This window comes from Salvia hispanica, chromosome 1, assembly GCF_023119035.1.
Source record: "Salvia hispanica cultivar TCC Black 2014 chromosome 1, UniMelb_Shisp_WGS_1.0, whole genome shotgun sequence".
NCBI lineage: Eukaryota > Viridiplantae > Streptophyta > Magnoliopsida > Lamiales > Lamiaceae > Salvia > Salvia hispanica.
The window spans coordinates 37,101,980-37,128,095 of record NC_062965.1 but is presented as its reverse complement, the minus strand read 5'-3'; the positions used below and the strand labels follow the sequence as shown (position 1 = coordinate 37,128,095).

Here is a 26,116-nt window from a genome sequence, read left to right as displayed (position 1 = left end):
TTTTCAATTAAATCAACATACCGTAAGTACGAGGAAGTCGAATACTGCACGAACTTGTGATATGCCCAAATTCAATGAATTAGGAGATTTAATTCTCCAGAACAATTCATAGCAATACATGTTTGTCTTGTGAGATGATTACGTGCAACAGTAATCATTATATTCATGCACTTTAATTAATTTGAATGTGCAATCATTACATTTAAGTAATTATTGCATGGAATTCATCTTGCAAAACCTTTAAACGTGCGTGATTCGTATTACCGCGATGATCATTCAGCTGCACCAGCAGCGGCTGCAGGCAAGAGCAGCGGCGCTGTTGGACGGGCAGCAGCGGTGGTCCGGCTCGGGGGCGATGACGCAGCAGCCGTGACGAGAACGACGCAGCGGCAGCAGCGACGTTGTCACACTTGCAGCAGCGGCAGGTGCGTCCTCACGAGCAGACGGACAGCAACGTGGAGGCTAGGTGTCTTCGTGCAGCAGTGCCGGCGAGGCACGGGCTGCCGGAATTCACGATGGCGGCGGCTGTCTTTGATGGCTGTTCATGGTCGAGAATTCAGCTGGGCTTGTTGCGGTGAGAACGTCGCTGATGCAGCGACTACACCGAGGCAGAGCCAGCAGCCGTGGCAAGGACGACGCAGCAGCGTCGGAGACGTCAGGCTCGGCGAGCTCGCGAGACGAGTGGGAGCCCAGCAGCGGCTGCGGTTCAGTGGGAGTACGACGACGCAAGATTAGGGTTTCCCTATGCGTGATGTCATTTTGTCTCGTCTCACGACTTCGCTTTCCAAATTTGATTAGGATTTCCAAATCCTTGGATTCAATTTTTGGAAATTATGCAAGATTCATTTGGAAATAAGATTTGAATATATCTTTTGTGGATTTTATATATTATATAAGATTTGATTTTGTATTAAATCATCGATTAATTATAGATCTTATCCTTATTTTATGGATTTGTATGGATTTAATTCATAGATGAATCCTAGTTAAATTTGGATAATGACAATCTAATTTTTATCTATATTCTATGGATTAATATGAATTTATCCTAGACAAATCCTAGTTGGATTTAGATAATGATAATATTATACTTTATTCTTATTCTAAGAATTTATATGAATTTATTCATAGATAAATTCTAGATGGATTTGGATAGGAATGATATAATATTTTATTCTTATCTTATAGATTTATATGGATTTGTTCCTAGATAAATCTTGGATAGATTTGAATAATTATAATATAATATTATCCAATTCTATGGATTTGTATGGATTTACTCCAAGAATAAATCCTAGATGAATTAGGATTAATATTTATATTAATTTATTTTATCCTATGGATTTGAATAGATTTAATTCTATTAAGACAAATCTTAGATGGATTAAAATAAGTATTAATCCAAGTTATCCTTATCTTTTGGATGTATGTCCTAGATAGATTAGGATGTTAATGATATATAAGAAAATCCTTATTTAATTGGATTTAGATAAATTTGTTTGTCTAAGAAATCCTAAGTAATGTTTGATATATTCATGATGTCTATTCTAAATAGAATTAAGATTTGTATAAATCTTGATTGATTGGATTTTATTTATGTTAAGGATTATGATGGAAATGTTTCTATCTAGTAATATCCTAATACGTTTTAAATAATGATAATCCTAGATCAACGTTATCTTGAATGGTAGGATTTGATTTTATCGAAATAAAATCTTGAATAATCCTAAATGGATTTAGATAGTTAACTCTATCTTGATAAATCCTATCAGTAATTGGATAATTATGATCCAATATAAAACTTAATTATTTAATTGATTCTCCATTGACTAGATTAAATAATTGTCGTTAATTATCATGTGTGTTTAAATGTCATGCATTAAATGGATTTATCTGTTTATTTGGTGTTTATCTATTTTAAGTGGATTATCTGTTTTATCTGCTTATGTGATAATTATGCAAAAACCATACAAAATATCTAAGTGATGATTACAACAAGTGCGTTGTATACGGTCTCCATCGGTTGGACTGCCAAATTTTGTGAAGCTGATTTTCCAATATTATTGCCACCTACAAAGTAGGGACAATAATCCTACGAAAACAGTAAGTTCATAAGGGCGGACTTCTCACATAATAAATAGAATGAACTAGAAAGTGGTTCCCAATATTATTGCCACCTGCAAAGTAGGGACAATAATCCTAAGAAACTGCGAGTTTCAGGGTTCAATCAGAATTTATGAGATAACTTGGTTTTGTTATCAGCACATGAACATTGTCATGGGAGTGTGTTGTAGAAATAAAATTCTGTAATGCTAAATCTAATGGTCGTGCTTAGGCAACATTAGGCGTATTAACCTCCAAAGGAGGATACAATTTAATGCGTCGGTGTTGTGACCAGTAAAATTGTCAAAATTTTAATGCGTATTAACCTCCAGAGGAGGATACAATTTATTAATTTTGCAGTTGTAAGATACATGCATAATTGTTTTGTGGTTATTTGTGATTATGTATTGAACATGAGTATGTGATAATAAGTTTCTTTGCCAAATCTTCATTATGTCATTTAATATTTGTCTGCGATCCTTAAAGAAAAAAAACTCGAATGCCTAAATTATGTAGACCGGAAACGAAAATGGATAAAATTCTCATCGCTGAAAGCTTGGAGTTTATACTCAATGATTCATGTCCTCCATTTCCTCAACATAAATCCATGAAGAATGTTCGAGAATGCATTATGCATGTACTTGACAAGTTCTTTGAGGAATAAGGTCAAGCTATTTTTCTTTAAGTAGCTCGACAAGTCTTGGTTAATGACGATGAAAGATGGATATCAATAGAATCTGTCAAGATGATTCGATTGGAATATCCTAGAGTGACCGAATGTTTTGAGGATCTTTTGATCACTCAAATAGTTTCTGACACAAGTCATCGCCTAAAGTAACAAGAAATGACTATAAGAAGGTTTAACTGAAAAGTAGAAAATCTTCAGAATAATAGTCGTTGTGTTACTATTAGAGGAAAGTAACATGATAGATGACGAATTCATAAAGGCTATTTTTTTCTTAAGTCCTAGTTCATTTGAACAAAAAGACTAGATATGGAAATGGGAGAGCCTGGGTTGTCATCGAAGTTTGTTTAAAGCGAGAAAAGATGCTTTGTGAGTTGGATTGACCTATTTCATATAAGGACAATGACTTACATGACAATGCAACTTCTAAGTAAGAGATCTTGATCCAGTTAGGTTTTTGTTGCAGTGGGAGCTATTAATGCTCAACTGTTGTTTTATGGTTGATGCTTAAGGCATCATAGTATTAAAATAATATAAGTGCGACAAGGTTGAGTATTCAACAACACATCAACTTCTTAATCATTGAATGATAAAGTATTTATGGCTCTTAGCCATAAGGCCAAGAAAATACTTAGAAATTGTTCGAACTGATCTAGACTATCAAGATTTTAACATTTCGTTAAATAGCTTGTGAGTTGGGAAAGTCTATTTGATGCACTATGAGTTAGAATCATTTGATTTTTCAAGAGATTCAGAATACTTATAGAAGTGCAACATAGAAAGACTAGCAAGTCTCAATGGTTTACACCATAAGGAGACGAGCAAAGGGTTATGATCAGTAGTGGGAGTCTAATCTCCACTAACGAATCCAAGAATTCATCTAATGAATGTGATAGTTATGTAAGAAGGAATCAAAGTCTTTCTAAGACAAGTTTGATTATGAGATGAGTTGTACTCATTAAAATCTTATCATTGGTGGGATAAACATTAAAGAAACTACCAACATCAGTACCTTCTACAAAACACGAGTTGTGGACTAGAGCGTCTCTAGTCTAGCACATCTCAAGGTGTAATGTTGTTCCAACACGTGTTGGAAAAGTGTCCAAGAAATTGGAGTTGAGTACTGAGGCATGTTTTAAGGTTTGTCCAAAATGATGTAAGGTTATAAGTTCTGTAATCTTCAAAGATATAATTCTTGTATGAAGATCAAGAGATGAACTACAAGCCTAACAGCGTGATAACTCTCAAAATAAAGAGAGAGATATCGGATTTTCCACATTACCAAGAAGTCATACCATTAGAAACTTTTACACTAATAAAATCAACTTCAGTACCTAAGATTGTAAGAACCATATCATAGTGGGAGCGTTCCACTGGAACACAACAAGTTCTTGGGTCTAAGAGTGTCGTAAGACTCGGTCTTAGATTAACTTGAACATAATCCCTTTAACTACAATGTGGTATTGGTTAATTTGGATAATCATCTTTGAACATGTGATAGATTCCATATTACAATCTAAGATAGACAACATGTTTTACAAGACTTGCAATACTATCTACAGGCTGTGTCAGTCAGTGGGAGTAAGTATCTTTGCAAGTGTAAATGTGGATCTCAAATGGCTAGACAATGACAATGGGTTATGCCCAAAGAGAATTATCTTCTCGCTATCGTTGTGCCAGGATTTATTAGATCATATTGTCTATTAGAACTTACATAAATTAGAATATATGCATTATGATTGTCAAGACAGCCTTCTACAAATAGAAGTCTTGAGGAAATCATCTACTAGAACATTCTAATGGGATATTTAATTATGGGCAAGAAACGCATGATTGGAAGCTTATATAGACCTTCGTGGTCTTAGGCAAGCATCTAAATCAGAGTATATGTGTTTTATCAAAATTGTCAAATATTTGGAATTTGACTTGTGTCCTTAACAGTGCTGTAAGCACAAGGAAGTTGAAAGTGCATTACATATGGTATTATTGGTACTCTACGATGATGAAATCTACAAAAGTTGCAAACAACTAAGATTGGCATCTGACGTAGGAAACTGGTTGTCTACCCAATTTAAGATAAATGATTTAAGAGAAACTAATTACATTCTTAGCATCTAAGTCCTTTTTAAGATTGCTAGAAAGAATGTTGAGATTCTCTTAGGAATCCTATATCTACACATTGCTTGGAACATTTAAGCATTAGAATTTCCATGCAAAGGTTTTACCTTTCAAGATGGAATTGTCTTGTCTCTAGTCGAGTGTCGCTTGACACTTAGTGAGATCAAGAAAAATGAGACTAGTGTTGGAGATAGATGTCTCATATATGCTATAATGTGTACTAAGTTTGATATTAGTTGTGCTTATGCATTGCAAGTATATATCATATTAACCATGGCAAATGATTTTGATTGAGGTAATGAATATACCCTAGTGCTTGAGAAAGACTAGTAACTATATTCTAGATTACCGGTCATTCATGCAATGTCCTTGGGGTTACACTGTCTTAGTTTTATGACTAATCAGTGATCGAGTAAGTCATCCTCTGAATATGTGTTTAATTTAGGAATATATTCCTAATAGCTTTAATCGTAAGTTTGAGTATGCCTATGAGTATTATTTTAAATTACTCTAGTGAAGGCTAACTCGAGTGACACACGAGTTTATTAAGCTAAGCAATCACATATGGGGATGAAATTAATTAAAGATCAAGTGCGCAGCAAAGACATTATGGTGAAGTTTATTTCCTATTGCACGACTACTCTTAGCATATTCTCCAAGCTATTGAAGTTTATTTCCTATTGCTCGTCTGTTACTTGGTAAAATATCGTGCTCAAATTTAGTTTAGTGTCCAGTTCTTTTTGAAAGCCTTTTAAAATTCTCGATGTGATCCTGGATCTCCATTTGATGTGTTGGTCAATGATTACCCACATAATACTAATTCTTAAATTCAGTTTGGGCAAACATGCCAAAAAGTCCTTTGTTACACCTTTTCTAAGAATGTAGAGATGTTCCTTTTCGTACCATCTCACCAGACTTCTTTTTCATGTCATTGTTATATCTTTTTATTTCCAAGGTGGGTGGTGTGAGGGTTATAGTGTGCCTTACTCATGATTTTGTTTCTAAGCTCATTGTTATCCGGCACACATAATTTTTCTTCGGGGTGAAGGCGTTATTTGGTCCCTCCCTAAATAATTTGTGATCTACTATTCGCACCTTAGCCCGAATACTTTTTTTTTACGGGTATCATCTTGACTTGGTGCATTTATAATACCTCCTCGTTTGATTCAGACCTTGAATTACTCATGTCTATAAGGCGTCAGCACAATTTTCTTTATATTTTATATCAAGTAGTGATCCATTTAAATAAAGTTAACTTACCCTCATATTTTTTTCGTACACCCCTGATTGGTTACAGTTTCCCCTTGATTCATTTGGGATGAAAGCAATATTATGATTCTATGAATTCCTACTACCATACTCTATCCCAAGTCCTGCAAAATTATGGCCTTCGGAATGATCATATGTCTAAGATGATTGTTCTCTTTCAAGCTTGATATATTCTTTTAAGATCTTTAATTTACCTATTTGTATTTTTAAACATGGATTGACGACAAACTCTTTTACTGTATGAGTTTGTTTCTAAATTGTCTATAAGCCTTGATGAATTACTGATGTGGTGTCATGTCACGAGATGGTTGACTAAAGTCCATCACCACTTTTGAGCAACTGCTTTCTTTTCATACCCACTTGCGACTAATCGTCCAGTCGCTATGTTAAAGATATCATCGAATGATACTTAGAACTCTTCAATTTAACTGATCCTGGAGATTATATTGTTGGCACCAACTATGAAAATCTACATCGGTTATATCCTCATTTTTATATATATAGCTTCTTCCATCTAGGAATCTCCTAATAAGAGAATTCTCCAACTTTGAGAGTATAGTTAAGACCTTTGTAGCTTTTCTTCTCTTTGTATCTTGAGTGGTCGTGACGAGTCCAACTGTATATAGTTTCCACGCTTCTTGAAAAACTTACTCGTACAATCTACCAATGAGGGTCTGGCACGAAGTTTGTAAAAGATAAATGTTAACACGAAACGCGATAAATGAAATGTTGATGTAGTACAGAGAATACGTGTTAGGATCAAGGAAGGGCCAAATCTTAAGCTGATGCGTGCCGATCTGAGTTGAAAAATAAAATAGAAGATGAGGTATTTCTTCAAGGGTACGTCAATGCCACGATTTATTAGAGCTCCTAAAATCATCGAAGAAGCGAGAACAATAACATTATCTTTTTGTGCTATCCGAGTTACTCATATACGAGAACCTCAAATTTCGGGACGAATTTTTTTTAAGGTGGGTGGAATGTAACATCCCGAATCTTTCCTATCTTTTTAGTTGATCTTAAAAAGACGTTAAATGGGTATCCGAATTTTTATTTTTTTCTTGTTTAATCTTCAATCCTTTTTCAAAAATTAAAAGAGTATTAGATGTTTACAATCGATTAAAAGATGTCGTAAATCATGCTTAGTACTTAGCATGCCACTAAAGTACTAATTATAAATTTTATGTAATAAATTTAAATTCAAGAAATAAAATATAATAGAAATAAAAGAATTTATTTCTTGTGGGTATAAAAAAAAGAAAATAATTTCATCATTTTAAGAGTCCACTCTCTAAAATCCAAATCACTAAAATTATTTTTCTTTGGAGCCCAAAAAGGTCCAACACCAATTTATAAAGATAGATCTCCACCACCTCCTTCATGCTTGATTACTTTCCCCACATCAAGCCACGTACGTAGCTATCCTCCACCTCATGCTTAGATTACAATCACCTCCTGCACACTAAATCAAAAACTTAATCACAAAGAGTCCTAACAATATATGCTTCGTCCACAATTTTCCTTCATCAATTTTGTTTCATCAAATGGCTAGAGATCAAGAATTAGAGATATGAGAGTAAAGAAAGTTCCTTTCTTAAAAGCAAATTCAATTCCAGCTTCTGGTAATCACCAATCCCATTTCTTTTATTTCAAGCATCATCATCTAATAGACAATTTTAATTTTTAGAAGCAACAATCGCATAAGAAGTTTCCTAACCACAAGAGCAACTTCAACTATGAATTTAAAGCTTTCTTCTTGTTAATCAAAATCTAGATAGAAGTTCACTAAAATATAAAGAAAGAACTTAGCTTTTAGATATGGGATGTGGCTGCCCGGCGACGGTCCAACAGCACAACAGCTCACCGCGCCGGAGAACCACTGTCCTGTCCACGGTCGAACAACGACGGAGACACAGCAGCAGCGGTGGCTTTGGCCGTCTCAAGTGCCAACGGGAGCGACACAGCGAGCAGCAGGAGAAGTGGCGGACGGCGCTACTGCTGCCCCGCGAGCGCCCGAAGAGGCCCCACGTCAGCGAGAAGCAGGGACCGCGGCGATGGCCGGGGGATGAGGCAGGACCGACGTGGCGGCGGATGAGAGAGAGAGAGGGGTTGACCGTGTGGTGTTGAGGATGGGAGTATACAATTAAATTTGGGCCTCCTTCCTTCGGCTTTGGGTGTTTGGGCTCAATTCTTTTAATTGTGGAGAAATAAGGTGGGCCAAGTAAAATAATTAAGTCTTGGACCTTTAATAATTCTTTGGGCCAATAAATTAATTTAAATCATGGGGAATTATTAAATTAAGTCCCGGCTTAAATTGCGAACTACGAATAATCTTTTTTCAAGTACAAAATAAATATAAATGCGCAGGGAAATAACTGCGATAATTTAACTGTGAGCTTGAATAATTTTTGAGAATTTATTTCGATATCGTGGTGGAAATTATGAGGCGCCAACAGAGAAATATGGGCGTGAACGGCAAACCGGCGTCGCACGCAACGCCTTAGGCGGCCGCCGAATAATCTAAAATATGCGAAAGATGAAAAGCGAGATAAAAGGCTTTAATTGGGAGGCATGCATTCCTATTAAAGTCTAAGAAATTCTTGAAGTCTGATTAGTATTTTATGTTTTATTGTTTTTATTCTTGAAAAGGTTATCTCCGCAAGTTAAGGTCGGAACGAGAAAATCAAGTTAAGGAAATTAAACGAACGAGGTGAACTTTTCTATCCTACATACTAATGTGGATGAAAATATAAACTTATGTTTTGTTATTTGTGGAAATGATGTTGTCTTGCCATAAATGATTTGTTTTATGCCTATCTGTTTGGTTGGAATGTAAGAATCGAATTCGGGTTCGAGTGAGGGTGGTGTCCCTACTCGGACTAGTGTACACAGGTGACCGTGGAAGGTGACCACCTTCCATGGCACAAAGATGATATAGTGGAGGCCGTTGGGAGGTGGCCACCTCCCCGGCTGGAGAAAGATGTAGGTGATCGTGGGAGAGCACCATCTCCACGACACTTGGTGTTCAGATATGGCAAAGTATGAAAGAACTTAGACTGCGCAGTCGAACAAAGATTTTAGTAAGCTCGGGCCTTTTAAGAGAAAACTCTCGAGTGTTACTGTGATGGCATGATAACATTTTCATTTTATGTATGTATATTTCGGCAATGTGTTCACTGAGTATTTTTATACTCAGCCCTGCATATATTTCTAAATGTGCAGGTTGAGCAGTGACGGTGGGGAATGCTGAGCAGAGTTTATGATTTTCTTTATATTTTAAGTAGAGGCTCTCAGAGGTGCATGTCTCCATACATGTGACCGTGTTCATTCCGCTGCGTAGTGTTCTTCTATACTCTGATAATTATTTATTGAAGAGTAAGATTTCCATTCAAGTTCTGGTGATCAAGAGTTAATTTGAAGTTGTTTCCCTCTTTATTTCTGAGTAGATATTCAGATATTGTTTACCCCCTTTCTGTTCCCCTCTTCTTATCTCCCACCCCTAGTCACGGCTTCCCGGCTTTGCTATCCCTATCAAAGTGCGGTCGTGACATTTTTCTTTCACTTACTGAAATGAATGGTAGTTCGATATATCTAGTACAAAGACCTACTTTGAGTATAAGTGGGAGAGTTTTTGGCAGTGGGTATACTCGAAAGCATGTTTTGAGTATAAGTCATACTGAAAAGCATGTTTCGAGCAAGTTTCGCGAGAATAGAATCTTGCTTGTATACGTAAAACTCTACAATCCACTTTTAACCCGATTCAGTATTATTCGAGCAGTCTCGCACCAATAGAATCACTATTATTATTACATTGTGTTTGCTTGTGCATTTATAAGATGTTTTACAAACATTTAAATGCATAAGAAGTAAACAAAGTCTAAGTCTTTTGCTTAGTAGACCGGTTGTGGGCGTCGTCCACTTTAAGGTAACACGGTCCGATCTATGCAATGCTTTGCAAAAGAAAAAGAAGAATTTCACAACCTAGATAGGCTTTGGCTACCTATCGTGAAAGGTTGCAATGTCAGTCCGTATATTTCTAAGCCTTACTAAAATAAGATGACATTGGTGTGGTATAGCACTGAACGGATCTAACAGCAAGACGTGTCTTTATGCTATCTACTGAAAGACTAGGTCTTGATAAAATACTATTTATTAATCTACATATGTTAGCATTGAGCATACGGTATTGATTATGCACTACTTTGACTTATCAAATGGTGCGGGTTTTTCGCAACCCAATAATCTTAATATATTGGGTAGTGGTGATTAATATCTAGCGGTTTTAGGATTGCTATTATGTTTAAACGTGCGCGAGGTGAGTCTCATTTGATAATGTCCTCAAGAGGAGCTCGAACAAGGTTTTATTATTCGGAAAACTGGCCAGTTGGAGTTTTATTACTCTATGAATAATAAATAAATGTTTCTTGCTAAGTCTACTCTTTGAATTAATAAGATGTTAATTGATTAAGTCCATAGCAGACATTAATTAATTAATGGACATTTATATCTTAAGCGCGAGAAATAAATAATAAACAAAGTGGAAACCCGGATTACTTGTAATTTCGGATTTGGATGGGGAGAGTTCAATATTACTTCTGTAGTGGCTGCTCGTAATATTCCAATATAAGCTTGTATTAAATTGTGGGTTCAATTTAATTAGTAAAAAGTAAATTGGATGATCCCATATCCAAAACCATCCATAGATCCCTGTCTGGGCCCAAAAGGAACATAATATAAATAGGAGAATAAAGGAGACAGAATTAACACAATTTTTATTCTCAAATTTTTCGAAAATTTTGAACTCTCCAGCTGTGGAGGATTTCGAATTCTTCACCTATTCCCAAAAGGATTTCTTCTGTCTTCTTTATTCGAGTCCTAGTATTTTGATAAGATCAGCCCACCCCTGATATCGAGATACAGTTCGGGAACCAGAGAGAAGATCCGTGGTCTAGTATTGAAGATCATCACGTGGAGAAGGCGCGAGTAATCGACGATTCTTTGGAGAATCAAATCGGTAACCCTAAACCGTAGAAATCATGTTTTAGGATTTATATTTTCTAAGCATGAATTATTTGCGTTCTAGCATGCAATTATCTGTTTAACATGTGAATTGATTAATCGCATAATCGGTCAAATAGATCCTTATCTGATTTATTTGTTTTTTACAAGTCTTCCGTTGTGCAAGGGGCTCCAAACCCAAGCAGCTTGAAATATGGTTTTATTATTCGGAACCTAGCTAGTTGGAGTTTAATTACTCTATGAATAATAAATAAGATTTTCTTGCTGAGTCCTCTCTTGGAATAAATAAGATATTATAATTAAGTCCATAGCAGACAATAATTGATTAATGGATGTTTCTATCTTAAGCCTCTCTTGGAATAAATAAGATATTATAATTAAGTCCATAGCAGACAATAATTGATTAATGGATGTTTCTATCTTAAGCGCGGGAAATTAATATCAAGCAATGGAAACCCGGAGTACTTCTAATTTCGGATTTGGATGGGGAGTGCAATATTACTTCTGTAGTGGCTGCTCGTAATATTCCAATTATAAGCTTATATTAAATTGGGTTTAATTTAATTAGTAAAAAGCTAATTGGAAGAGCCCATATCCAAAGCCTTCCATAGATCCCTGTTTGGGCCCAATATGTGACTTATTATAAATAGGAGAATAAAGGAGACAGAAAACACACTTTTTTTTCTATAAAATTTTCGTCCCCCTCTCTACTTAGAAGTGGGACGATTTTCTCTCCTCCGAGGGAAAGGATTTCCGTCTTCTTTATTTAAGTCATAGTACACTGGTGAGATCAGCCCACCCTGATATCAGTTTACAGTCCGGGAACCAGACAGAAGATCCGTGGTTTTGTACTAAAGATCTTCACGTGGAGAAGGCGCTAGCTATCTTCTTTTCTTTGGAGAATCATCAAGGTATAATGGCTAAACCATAGAAAAGCATGTTTTAGGTTTCAATTAATTTAAAGCATGTTTTATTTGAGTTATGAGTATGATACATGTGATAATTACACGAATAGAATTTGTCTAAATAATCTGCTAAATAGATCATAATTATTATGTAATTGATTTATGTGAGCGCTTCCGCTGCCAGTTCCTTCAAAAACAACATTGTTGAAAATTTAGAAGAATACCTAAAATCAAGCAAAATTTTTGCAGAAAATAAAGCACCGAATGGGTGAATTGTAAACTATCAACTATCATATATTTATAGTCCAAACAAATGAATTGTGGGATATTCTAAAATCTTTCAATTTCCTCCATTTATGATAAGAAATTTAATTTTTTAATGAATTCAAATGGACACTGGACATGTAACGGCTTATGCAATTACGTCTAAATTCATTTTAGTAGTGGTAATAGTATATTATTTGGTCAAAATCAGAAGGATTTTCCACCGTAACAGCCTATGAACATGAATGACATTAATGTGTAACGCTCATACATTCTCACAATAATAAATTATCATTATTATTAGAAAACTAAATTCACATCAATATTTTCATTTTTACATCCTATATTTATAAATATTTAAATCTATATCCAGAATTCACAAATTTTTAAAAATGACTCAAAACTCGCCTTTTATATATGTATAGATTCCCTTTACAATTTATGTATCAATTTAAAATTTATGTATCACTTTGAATTGTCTCATCATAAATATTAAATAGTCTACTCTAAAAAAAATAATTTACACATAAAAAATACTCAAATTAATAGAAAAAAATAATTTACACAGTAATAAATACTCAAATTTATAGATTTCTCCTAAACAAGGAGGGACTGAGTCGGGTCATTCCCACCATTTAACAAATTTAGTTGTAGATGACTTGTTTCATTCTAAGAAACACGACAATTGATCCGTGGAACATCTTAAATCTGTTATCCTTCTCTGATGGCCTGGCTCAAATCAGGCTTGTGGTCGGACAAATATAGTCGCATCCAACCCGACTTGTGGTCGGTTATCCCGACCCACATGACAGGTCTAATTGCGAAGGCTTTATTCATTCCGACTAACACCATGCATGTTTATTTACTACGATTCTGGTCAGAAAAGTCATCTAAAATCACCGTGCAAATTTGAAAAAGCAACTAACACTAAACAAAAAATCTCAGTCACCGTGTGAATTTCAAGTCATTCGGGAGAACGCACCGAAAACGTTTAGTTGAACTACTTAGTTGTGGCCTTTTCGGAAGATGGCCTATTGTAATATGGTTTGAAAATAATGAGAATTATTACACATTAACAAATGCATACAAGTGAAATAAACCTACTTAAAATTTGAGTTTTTACCCCTTCCTTCCATTGCATATCTTAATACGCACTGATCATCTTTAAAACTGATGCATGAGGCATAGTTGAACTGTTCTCTATCCGCAAATTATTGTGGCATAGTAGTCAATTTGATCTCTAGGTTGTCCAGTTCCCTCTACCGAACTGGAAGCTTTTCCAACTTCTTGCATGATCTTATCTCCAGTTTTTCGAGACATTATATTGACTCTTCCTCTACTTCGAAACTTGTGAGGCTTTCCATGTTCCAAATTCATATAGTTTATAATTTATAAAATCCTCTTTTATAGCAATACATCATCTCGTTCTTCACCATGGACTATCCTTTCGAGAAATATCAACTTGTCCACGTTTAGCTCAGACCCTAACAAGGTGGCTTTCCATGTTTCAAATTCATATAATTTATAATTTATAAAATCCTCTTTTATAGCAATACATCCTCTGGTTCTTCACCCTGGACTATCCTTTCGAGAAATATCAACTTGTCCACGTTTAGCTCAGACCCTAACAAGGTGAGACTAACAGGCAGTTGGCCGGGTATTGAATTATCCAATTTTTCCAGCCAAATCGATAAATAAGTGTTTTTGGTTCCCCAACAGTGAAGTCAAATTTAGACTATCGGCTTCGTTGTTCTCATCCTGTGATTTGATCCTTAAACAACACTTAAGATTTATTAATTGAAGATCCATGTGTTGATCTCGCGCAACTAGCCAACCATTTGCACACCGTTGATCTCTTTCGCATGCACGACAATCCTAGCTTCTGAATGCTTATGGATTCCTTTAAACCTCGCATGTCATGTGTATCTTGTCTATAAAAACGCCCCATAGTGTTTGAAGTGCGACAAGGGTGACCTTTGACGGTGGGTTGGGAAATCTTGAGGCGTTGCATGCAATACTTCATTCTCGTTCCTCCCAACGTCCAAGTACCGTCAAGACGATTGACAACCTTTTGGATTGCATAGTTCATTCACATGGGCAAAAAGACCAATTAGTAGAAGAAATTTCTAAACTCCATATAAATAAACTGATCTAAACATTGTTAAAGTCAGACGAAATCGCAATGGGAAGGTGAAGGCATGTTCTATGAACATCACCAATCGAAGCATACTGTTAACGAAAGATAAAGAAGTTGCAGCTATTACCAAGGCCAATTTGTTCCAAGAAAACTATAGCATGATAAGGTGGATGGTTGATCAAAATGATGTGATAATGCTAACTTCATTCAAATCAGTGGGGAACTGATAGGGCCCTCGATCTAGCAAATCTCGCTAAAGATCTTCCTCAATATTCCTTTCTTTATTTTAGCATATCTTTTATTTTAGTTATTTATCTTTAGTTATTTTGCATATCTTCTGTAATCTTTTATTTTAATTATCTTGCTTGATTAGCAAGATAGGTTTAGGATTTAGAATTCTATAAATAATAGAATTCTATAGTATTTTGTTCCATTGAGAATTAAGAAATAAAATACTTCTTTTCTCATTCTTGTTCCAAAACCCTAGAACTTCAACTAGGGAATTATCGATTTCTTTCGGTTCAATCTTCGCGTGCTCTACAAATCGCTCGATAGGGAACTTAAACCCTATCAATGGGTGCTTTCCATTGATTACTCTTCCTCCATCAAAATTGATCTCTCAAAATACCTCGACTCACGCCAGTTCACAAAAATCTTTCTCCAATCTGTCAAAAACTCAATGCACCTAGGATTTTCTCTACATACCATGCCCCTTCTCGAGGAATCACAACAGCATGCACTCCAGGATGTCCTTTAATCTGGATTTTTCCAATTGTTTGGTAGTAAATTGAAATATTTGAAATGGACCTGGTTAAGGCCCCATTCCGTAAAAATTGCACTGTGTTTTTCTCTGTTTTGTATCTATAAAAAATTTTAAGACAACTTATATGCTTTGGAATCTGCACCCAGTTGAGCAACTAGTTTACCAATTCACCTCTAATTTAGAATACACGATGGCTTTTAGTAAGTTGATAGGGACAAATGAGTCCATTTGAATTCTATTTTTGTGAACAAGTCTATACACAATTTTCAAGATAAAGGAGTGGTTTGGACTCTCACCAAATTTCCAACACATGATGAAATAGTAATTTTTATTTTGTTACCCACTTATCATGCCATATCCTAAACACTCACTAAACACCCCCTTAAGATTGACAAGTTATTGAGAATGAGTGCCTTCTACAAATACAAGATAAATGACAAGTTATTGAGAACGAGTGCCTTCTACAAATACAAGATAAATGATAGTAGATGGCTTTTTAGAGCTATGCCTAATTCACTAATTTATGTGTTTAACTGGCATTGTGAACATTTATTTAAGTAACCGTACAAATTTCAAGTCATTTTTTAAAAACACGCTGAAAACGTATTATGTGTTGAAAATGACTTGAAATTCGCTCGGTGACTTAAATCTTTTTAATATTCCAATTTATGACAATTTCTTAACTCTTGGTCTTCCAAATAAAGCATTGATCCTTGCTCAACTTTGAATACCTCGAGTTTCTCTACCTTCCAAATCCAAAGAAATTTAAGTTGTGAGAAAGCTCTTTTGGGGCAATGCATCTCACTCAACCCCACAAACTGGCCTAAGAGTTGGAGAATCGTGAGTTTTGGAAGTCGGTCCAGAAATTCCAGCGGGTCCCATTGTAGGCCAGATCCGAAAAGCATAATATTAGTTAGACTTGCACTGAGTCTGTAGAGAGGAATTCTATTCGGTTTTTCTAGTAACTAGCATGGAGTTAGCAAAGAGGAGTACGTCGATTTTCTCTAGCATACTCATCAATATGATCTCAAGTTTTGGATCGATTTAACCAACAGGAATTTTTTCTTCTTTAGAGAGACATGTACAATAGAAATTAATTGTTGATCATTGAGAACGTCAAGACCAGATACACTTCATCAAAAGATAGCATAATACAGAAAACGTTGTCTAAGTCCAAGTGCGAATTTCAAGTCACTTTTTAGGAAAATCCAGCACACTTAATTTCTCTATTACATTATTCTATCTAATACTTCCTCCGCCCGCGAAATGTTGTCCACACTTGACTTGACATTAGTTTTAAGAAATGTAAAAAAAAATAGTGAATGGAAAAAGTTAGTGGAAAGTGAGTTCCACATTTACATATTAGTTTCATAATAGAAATGTGAGTGTAATGAGTTAGTGAAAAGTGAGCTCATTGACCAAAAATAGAAAAAAGCAAAGTGGACAACATTTCACGGACGAACCGAAATAGTAAGCGTGGACAACATTTCATGAACGAATGAAGTACTTTATTACCACTCCATTTAACTCAGTAAATAATTATTTCTTAATCGGGAAATTGGTCCCTAATATCATGAACTTTGCCCATATATTGGTTTTTTCCATGAACTTTCAAATTAGTACCATAAATCATGAACTTTCAGATTGGTTTGGTATTTCCCCGATAATTCAAGTTTTTTTAGGAAATTCCCTAAAATGTGTTCCTAGCGTTTGTGAAAGAGAGAAACAGGTTGTGTTTATTTTTTTAGCGTAGTGTCACAGATGTGTGTTTCTAATTAAATTCTTTGTGTTTTTATTAAATTTATTTTGTTTTCTTTATTTTTAGAGTTTTGTTTTGTCAAATAAAAGTAGTATTGTGTTTAATATTCCAAATAGATATGCCAACATGACATGCCACTTATAAGAATGCTGCTAAATAGGATTCAAAATGCTATATAAATTAGCCGAATATTACAGTTGATCCGCCGTGGAAAATACCAAATCAATCTAAAAGTTCATGATTTATAGTACTAATTTAAAAATTTATGAAAAAAACCAAAATTTGGATAAAATTCATGATATTAGGGATCAATTTTCCTTTCTTAAATCTTTGTAGTCAAAGGAAATATATTAACAGTAATTGGAGAAACAGTAATTGGAGAAAGGAAATATATTAACAGTAATTGGAGGTCTGAGGAAGGGAGTATACTATATATAGAAAATGTGCAATTATGATGTTGTAAAGTTCTAAGTTTTACTATTTATCCTCTGCTATTTTTTTTCTCTACTTTTTTTCTACTACTCCCTCCGTCCCGCTTAAAATGACACATTTTCCTTTTTAGTTTGTCCCAACTAAGATGACACATTTCCTTTTTTAGTAACTTTCTCTCTCCAATTAATACACTCAACCACTTTTTCTCACTCCTATTAAATATCCATCTTTCTTTATCTCTCTACTTTAATACTTACACCCACCTTCTCTCTCTCCAATTAAACACTTTAACCAATAACTCCTAAAACCCCGTGCCGGCTAAGCAATGTGTCATCTTAGCCGGGACGGAGGGAGTATTACTTTATTAAATAATAAAATAATATTATTTAAAAATTTGTATTCAAAAAAATGTCACATATTACATGTAATAGGACGAAGGGAATAGAATGATGGTTGGTTTGAAAGTCTTACTTTAAAATTTGGGATAATTTTTTTTTATATATAAAAGCAACCTGTCATAGTGAGCTAAGGTTAAATAGAACTTAATATATAATTGGGATTAGTAAGCTTTGAAAGTTTTTATTTTTAATTGTGTATTTGGATGTTGGTTAAACTTTAAATTTTTGTTGCATTGAATTCATATTATTGCTTGTGCGGTTGTAGTTTCGAACTTATCAAACTATGCAATGATGATTCCTATAAAGATAAGAACTCATCTTCATATTTGCATTACAAAATTTAAAAGAATTCATCACTATCAACGTCTACATGATACATCTATAAAATTTCTAATTATTAATGTTGATTTCTAGTAATTTTAAGCATTTACTCCCTTCGTCCCGCTTTAGCAGTCCCATTGACTTTTCTGCACTCATTTTGTAAAAATGATAATAAATAGTTAAAGTGGAAAAATAATAAAGTAAAAAAGAGAATAATATAGAGAATAGTCTTATCTACATTATTCTCTTTTTTACTTTATTATTTCTCCACTTTAACTATTTATTATCATTTTTACAAAACGAGTGCAGAAAAATCAATGGGACTGCTAAAGGAGGACGGAGGGAGTATTTTGTTTCTTTTGATAACTCAGGGGATATTGCAGGATTTTGATAAAAAGCCATACATATAACATATTAAATTGCTACTCGAAGAGATAATGAATAACAATCGAGTTGCCACTATAGCAATTTACGATCAATTTTGCTGAATTTTACTATCAATATGTTAAAAAATGTATTTAATTATTTGGGTTTTACAATGACACCATTGAGTTGCATACATACTACTCCCTTCGTCCCGCTTAAGATGACACGTTTTCCTTTTTAGTTTGTCCCAACTAAGATGACACATTTCCTTTTTTAGAAATTTTTTCTCTCCAATTAATACACCCAACCACTTTTTCTCATTCCTATTAAAATATCCATCTTTCTTTATCTCTCTATTTTAATACTTACATCCACCTTTTCTCTCTCCAATTAAACACTTTAACCAATAATTCCTAAAACCCTGTGCCGGCTAAACAATATGTCATCTTAGCCGGGACGGAGGGAGTATTTTGATGGATGACACTTGTTTTTACTCATGCAATGCATATTTCTTTTTTATAGGGTTGTTAATGTGCACTAACGAGACTTATACTAACGTAATGGTGAGGAATGAACATAAGGCAAGATATAGGACAAGAAAATGTCAAATTTTAACAAACACTTCGGCCATATGTAATCGAAATTTGAGGTTCGTTTATTTGTTTTTAATTCAAAAGTTTTTTCTTTATGTTTAAACATGTACAAGTGGTTATGTGTGTGCAATTTTAAAAAAATGTTTATTTAATTTGGATTTTTCTGAATTTCTGATTTTCAATTCTGTACGGATTAATTTTGTAAATATAAAACCCAAATTTGAATTATATACCACTATAACATATTAAAAATTATTTAAATGGAGTATTATAATCAAATAAATTTTTTATTTAAATGTAGTAGTATTAGAATCAAGAAAAATATTTTTATTTCAAAGCTTTAACTACTAGTAATTTTTATATTTCGACTTTATAATCAAATTCATCGTATACTTAACTACTAGTGGGCTATTGAAACGTCACCTTGAGCTTTGTTTACTAGAGTTTATTAGCTAAATGAAGCTCAATGTTTGGATTTTGAACCTGATTTTTTCTTTAATCGTCGCAATAACTTTTATTTACTTGGATATCAATTTGGCACCCGGATATGACCAAAACAGAGAATCAACCGTGATAAATAAAATTTTACATTTGTACAACAGGCCCGTTTAGCTCAGTTGGTAGAGCGCAAGGCACTTTAACCAAATTCGTCTAAGAGAAAAACAAAATACAACAGTGAATTATTTGTTGTGTTGACTTGTGTCCATTTTAGTTATAGTTGTTTGATTATTACAACCATAAAATATTTCCACTTTTGCCTCCATAAATGTCATTTTTGTTGTGCCTTATAAACATTAATACAATTTTTTTTTTTATCAAAGAATACTTTAATGCACCATTTCTGGCTCTCTCTCCTCTCCTTTGCAAGCAACCAGGTAAGAGATCCTTTAGTGATAATGTGATGAACATTACTAAATACAATGTGATAAAAATATATACTGTGATGAAAATACTTTTTTCTCATTAATTTCAGAAAATAAACTTACGGTGGAATGGAGTAAGTACAAAATATATTATACTCCCTCCATCCATAATAAATAGATTAGTTTTACCATTTTGGACTTTCCGCCAAATTAATTATAACAATTTCTAAATATGAAAAGTTTTAAACAATTAAATACTACTCACTAATAATGCAGACTTCACAATCTACTAATACTAATTCCATATTTTTTTTTATATTCACTCTTTTACTTTCCAATTACGTATTAACACAGATGTCATTACAAAACTTTAGTTAAATAAATTGTTGGGGGTTTAATGATTTGAGATTAACTGAACTTTAGCTACGGCGTCCATTTCGTATTTATGTGTAAGTTGCAAAAATTGTTAGTCTATAGTTTTGACTGATCGATGTAAAGAAGAAATCTCAACACAGATTGTAAATCGATTTCTATATATTCATTTCATTTCCACATATATCAGGCTTGTTTTTTGTTATTATCTAAAATCACAATAAATAATAAGAAAATTTGCAATTCATATATACACACTGACACACATAACTCAAATAACACATACACAACAAACACTTAAAATGAAAGGCTCAAAGCGGGCAGCTCAGCCGCGGGGTCGGAACCGCGACCAGCCTAGCCGCCCGCGGCGCAGTTAGCCCGAACACGTCGCTCATATCCAAGTCATCCGGCTTCATCCCGTCCGGAAGCTCCCACGTGTAGCAATGGAGCAGGTGCGCCACCGCCATCTCGAGCGCATAGAGCCCGAGCTGCATCCCGGGGCAAGACCTCCGGCCCGACCCGAACGGGATGAACTCGAAGTTGCTCCCTTTGAAATCCGGCGCGCCGGCCTCGAGGAACCGCGACGGCATGAACTCGTCGGGGTGATCCCACGCGGCCGGGTTGCGACCGATGGCCCACGCGTTGATCATGACGCGTGATCTGGCGGGGACGTGGTAGCCGGAGATTGTGGCGTCTTCGGAGGTCTGGTGGAGGAGGAGCGGGATCGGCGGGTGGAGGCGGAGGACCTCCTTCAGGCAGCATCGGAGGTACGTTAGCTTCTCGAAATCGGGCTCTTCGACTTTTCGGGCCAGGCCCACTGTGTTTTTGAGCTCTTCTTGGACCTTTTGGAGGTCTTCTGGGCTTTTCATTAGCTCTGCCATGGCCCATTCTATGGCGGATGCTACGGTTTCGGTGCCACCAAACATTACGTCCTAATAAATCAGAACAATATGAGTCTATGAAAATGGGTCATTCATTCCTTCAACTCATTCCGTTTCATAGTAATATACACATTTCTTTCCGACATGAAAATTTAGAAAAAAAGTGTATATTGTATTAAATTAAAAGATATTAATAAAATAGAATAGATGAAAAATAGAGAGAATAAAGTAAGTGGCTCACTACGATGGAATGCCCAAAATATAAAATGATTATACACATTTCTAAAAATGTATCGACGGATATAATTAGATTACCAATTTGTTTACACGATAATTAATACTCTCTATCCCACAAAAATATGAACTTTTGGTTGAACATGAATTTTAATATATAATTAATAAAATAAGACAAAAGTAGAAAGAAAATTAATTAAAGTATTTTTAATAGAGAATAAAGTCCACCACTCCACCTTACTAGATAGAAAATACTTTAGTATACTTTTTTTGGAATGGACTACAAACAAAATAATGTATTCCTCCGTCCCACAAAAGATGTCACACTTTTCTTTTTAGTTTGTCCACAAAAGATATCATATTTCCCTGTTTTGAAAAATTTCTCTCTCACATAAATATAAAAATTATATTTTCTCTATCCATTTAATACACAAAATAAAATCTCCTAAAATTCTGTCGTCCCATAAGTGTGACATCTTTTATGGGACGGAGGACAATATTTTTTTTCCAAACGGAGATCAATGATTTCTTATTGTACACATGTTGTTGCATGATGACATGAGTTAAAGGACAAAAGGAATGTGTATATGTTTTCTATGTGCACACAGAGTCAAAATATGTAGTACTACAAAAAAAGGTTTCACGGATATTATATCTGTGCTAAAGTTTAGAACTGCAGTCTTATCCACAAATCTTTTCCAACCTTAGTAAGTGATGAATAAAATTAAATTAGTACAAAACTAATCTTTTATTTTTTAAATAGATGTGAATTTTTGGATATCTCAAAGATATATAATTTCTATCATATTGAAAATTAAATAATTCATCATGCACCTTTATTGACCATAACATAACCTACATACTAAGTATATAATTATATGTAGACAAATATTCTTCATTCTTTTAATTTTGATAAGTTTTTTCTTTAATAATATGAGCATTATCATCTAATAAAAATATTCTAACCATTTTTCTTTATCTATTTATTTATTTCTATGATCTATGATAATTTAGTAATTTTGTAGTATTAAACTTCGTATTTAGGGAGTGTGAAAAATGTCAAAATACCGATACACCCGACTTATCGTACTGATAAAATATTGAAAATACTCAATTTTGGTATAACCGTATAACTTGATTTTCGGTAAGGTATTATACCTTATCGAAATATTTTCCGTACGTCAACAAAATATGGATTTTCATATACTATGGTGTTCCATACCGAAATTCTGGCATACGTAAAATACTAAAAATAGTACTCTCTCCGTCCACACATAATAGTCTCATTTTACCATTTTGGGATGTCTAAATAAATAGTCTCATTTCTAAAAATAGATAGTTTATCTTTCATATTTTTTCCACTTTTTCTCATCTCTCTCATTCTTTACCCACGATTTCTCTTATCTCTCATATTTTACCTAATTTTCTCATCCTCTCTCTTACTTTATTGAAAATCCAATATACCAAAAATTTTGGTTATGCAAGTATATATTTTTTACTCATATCAAACTTTTGATACATTATATGTTACAACCCTAGCCATATGATGAAAATATGTTTTTTTTTTTAAATGTGGGGTTCATCCTCACGGGAGCAATCTTTTGTGTTTTACTATAGTAATATTTATATACACATTTATTTAATAACCAACCACGTTCATGATCCCAACAGCTACCTATATGACTTTGATAGCTTTGCCTTAGACATTTCGTTTTTTGTTTTTTGTTTTTGACTTCATATCCTTGACTTCAATTTTGATAGGAGTATTTTATTTAACTATTTATATTTTATATTCTTTTTTTTTTAATGTCAGTGTATTTGTGAATTCATTCATTATTCAATTGTTTGGATGATTATTCAAAACCTAGGCTACATATTTTTTAAAACTTTAATTAACCAATATTAATAAGAAAATTGATAAAAAATTGAGCTAAGGAGGAAAATGAGTGAGTATGTGTTACCATGATAATAGCTTTGATGTTGTTCCTAGTGAGTTTGATGGAGCTCTGCAAATCCTCTGGCTCAGAAATCTTTTCTTCTTCACAATAAAAAGCTAACAATTCATCCACCATATCCGTATCTCCAGATTCATCATCTGATCCATTCAATTTCTTCTTATTCTGTATATGTTCATCAATTATAGTATCAATGAATCCATCAAGCGAATCCCGGGCCTTGGCAAGCCTAGCATTAAGGCCCTGAATATCCATGAAATTCAACCAAGGCACAAAATCAGCTATATTGAAAGCTGCAAACAGCTTCGAGAACTCTTGCAAGATGGATATGAACTCATCCTGCCCCTCGTGCGAGCTTGACCCGAAGGCGGCCCGGTATATGATGTTCCTAGTGAGCCCGAACACGAGCTCGCCAACGTTTACAGGCTCCCCCGCGCTTCTTCCGACGGCCCGGACCATGTGGCCGACCTCGTCCCGGGCCGAGTCCCACGACTCGGCCCGTTTTCGGCTGAAGAGCTTCATGACACAGAGCTTGCGCATCTGGCGCCAGAAGGGCCCGTAATTGGCGAAGGCCATGTCGGCCCGGTCGTAGGTGAGGTAAGTGATGGCGTGGTTCGCGGGCCGGTCGGAGAAGATGTTGTCGTGGAGCTGAAGCACCTCCCGGGCCGGGGCCGGGCCAGAGATGGCGAACATGTGGAGGAAGCCCATTTGGAGGTGGACGATGTCGCCGTATTGCTTGGCCAGCTCGGCCAGGCTGCGGTGGGTTAGTTGGCCCATCATGCCCATGTTGCCTATAACGGGCCATCCCTTCGGCCCGGGTGGATACCGTTTTCGTCTTAATCTTGATAAAATGAAGAGGAATAGTAGAGGGATTATACATAGGATTGAGAGGGGTTTAGCTTCTAGAGGTTGGAGGAGGGAGAGCACCTTGTTTTCCATCATGATTTTGCATAACAAAGAATGAAATATTTACTAAGTTTGAAATAATAAAAGGGTGGGAATTGGAAGTGAGTTGTAACGTAGCTTACATTAAAGGTTTTTTGGTGAGCCACAACATTTTTCACACACATCAAATCATTATCCAGGCAAATCCACACATGAGCTGAGCCACAAATTTGGTGTACATGATGAGATAGATCATTAATATCTATTTCGCTATTACTAGTGTTTGCTTCATTAAATAAAATGATCATGAGATACTTGCATTATAACTTATACTTAATAAAATAAAAAATAAAATAAAAAACTTATACGTCCCATTTTGATTTCATATAGATTTTAAGAAATATTCCTAAAAGTTAGTGATGCATGAATCATACTTTTATATACTCTATTCATTCCACTTTAGCAATCCCAGTTAAGTTGGGCCTGAGTTTTAAAAATGTAAAAGAAAGTTTGTGTAAAAAGATAGTGGAATGTGAGCTCATTTCTATATAATAGTTTCATAATAAAATGTGAGTGGAATGTAGAACCTATTACCATTTATAAAAGATTATAACTGAAACTTCTAATGTCGGATGAATTAAAATGAAAAATAGAAACGGTTAAAATGGGACAAATAAAATATTAAGTTTATAGTAATAGAATATAACGCAAATTAGTTATTGAAATGTAAAATCCATTATCAAAAGTGACATGGATCCTACATTACAATGTAGGTTAATCTTCAATACAAAGCATCTCTTTATTGCTCAAAAATTAATTTTATTGTCAGAAATATATAGGGACTTGACTTTATTTATGTTGGACGTTCTCATTTTTTGTGTTATATTATTAACATATATAGACCCACTATGATGTAGTATATGATTCATTTAAAAAAAAAAATTTAAATCAAAACATAAAACTATATATACAATTTATAAATATATAAATATTAGTTGACATTACAAAAATTCAGATTTATTATCAATCTTGATTTGTGAATATTAGTTCACTTAATTTTAGTTCCAAGACTTAATATGAAAACTTGATTTATGATATCAACTGATATTAATATATCATAGATTTAATATGATTTTTAGTATTTAAAGTTCTTATTATAAAAATTTTCACTGGAACCGTCTGTGATATATCCTTTTCGTACAGTGTTTTTAAAAACTGGACCGGACCGGCCGGTCGTACCGGTTTGGCCGCGAACCGGTGCTCAGTCCGGTCGGGTTCACCACTTAAAACCGCCGAGAAGTTGAGCCGTTTTGGAACCATATACCTCATGTATGTAAGTTCAACTCCATTACCACTCCACCACTTTAATTATTGTGGCATAACAATAACTTTAATTATTCTTATAATCAATGAATAAATGTTTCATTCATTATAATTTATTGTTAATAATATATGTTGATTAAATTTGTTACTACTATTTAATAAACTTTAATAATTTATTACACTAAATTTCAATATGTCATATATATATTTAATTAAATATAATTTTTATATATTAGGTATATATTTATATAATTTATATTTATATTTCTCCAAAATTTAATTATACTTATCCATAATTAAGTTTAATAATATTTTATTTTTCACTAAATTATATAAAAATATATATGAATTGGATCAAAAGTACATTTTATTATATAATAAATTTGATATATTTATATAATATATATTTAATTATATATGCTACAGTAAAATGGTCCAATCAGTGGTTGAACTGATCGGACTAGTTGAACC

At 34.2% G+C, this 26,116-nt stretch overlaps 1 protein-coding gene and 1 long non-coding RNA gene across 2 annotated transcripts; one reads left to right on the top strand and one right to left on the bottom strand.

The window, feature by feature from the left end:
• Positions 1-7,422: 7,422 nt before the first annotated feature.
• Positions 7,423-9,567, top strand: LOC125200926. The gene is made up of 3 exons (XR_007172809.1): positions 7,423-7,797; positions 8,825-8,885; positions 9,398-9,567. It is a non-coding gene; the product is annotated as an uncharacterized LOC125200926 (long non-coding RNA).
• A 10,942-nt stretch (positions 9,568-20,509) lies between these two features.
• On the bottom strand, positions 20,510-24,519 carry LOC125200894 (cytochrome P450 84A1-like). Its single transcript, XM_048098721.1, has 2 exons — positions 23,444-24,519; positions 20,510-21,299 (listed from the first exon to the last, which is right to left on the bottom strand). The coding sequence occupies exons 1-2, from the start codon at positions 24,377-24,379 to the stop codon at positions 20,679-20,681; spliced, it is 1,557 nt and encodes a 518-aa protein (XP_047954678.1). The 5' UTR covers positions 24,380-24,519; the 3' UTR covers positions 20,510-20,678.
• Positions 24,520-26,116: the final 1,597 nt, after the last annotated feature.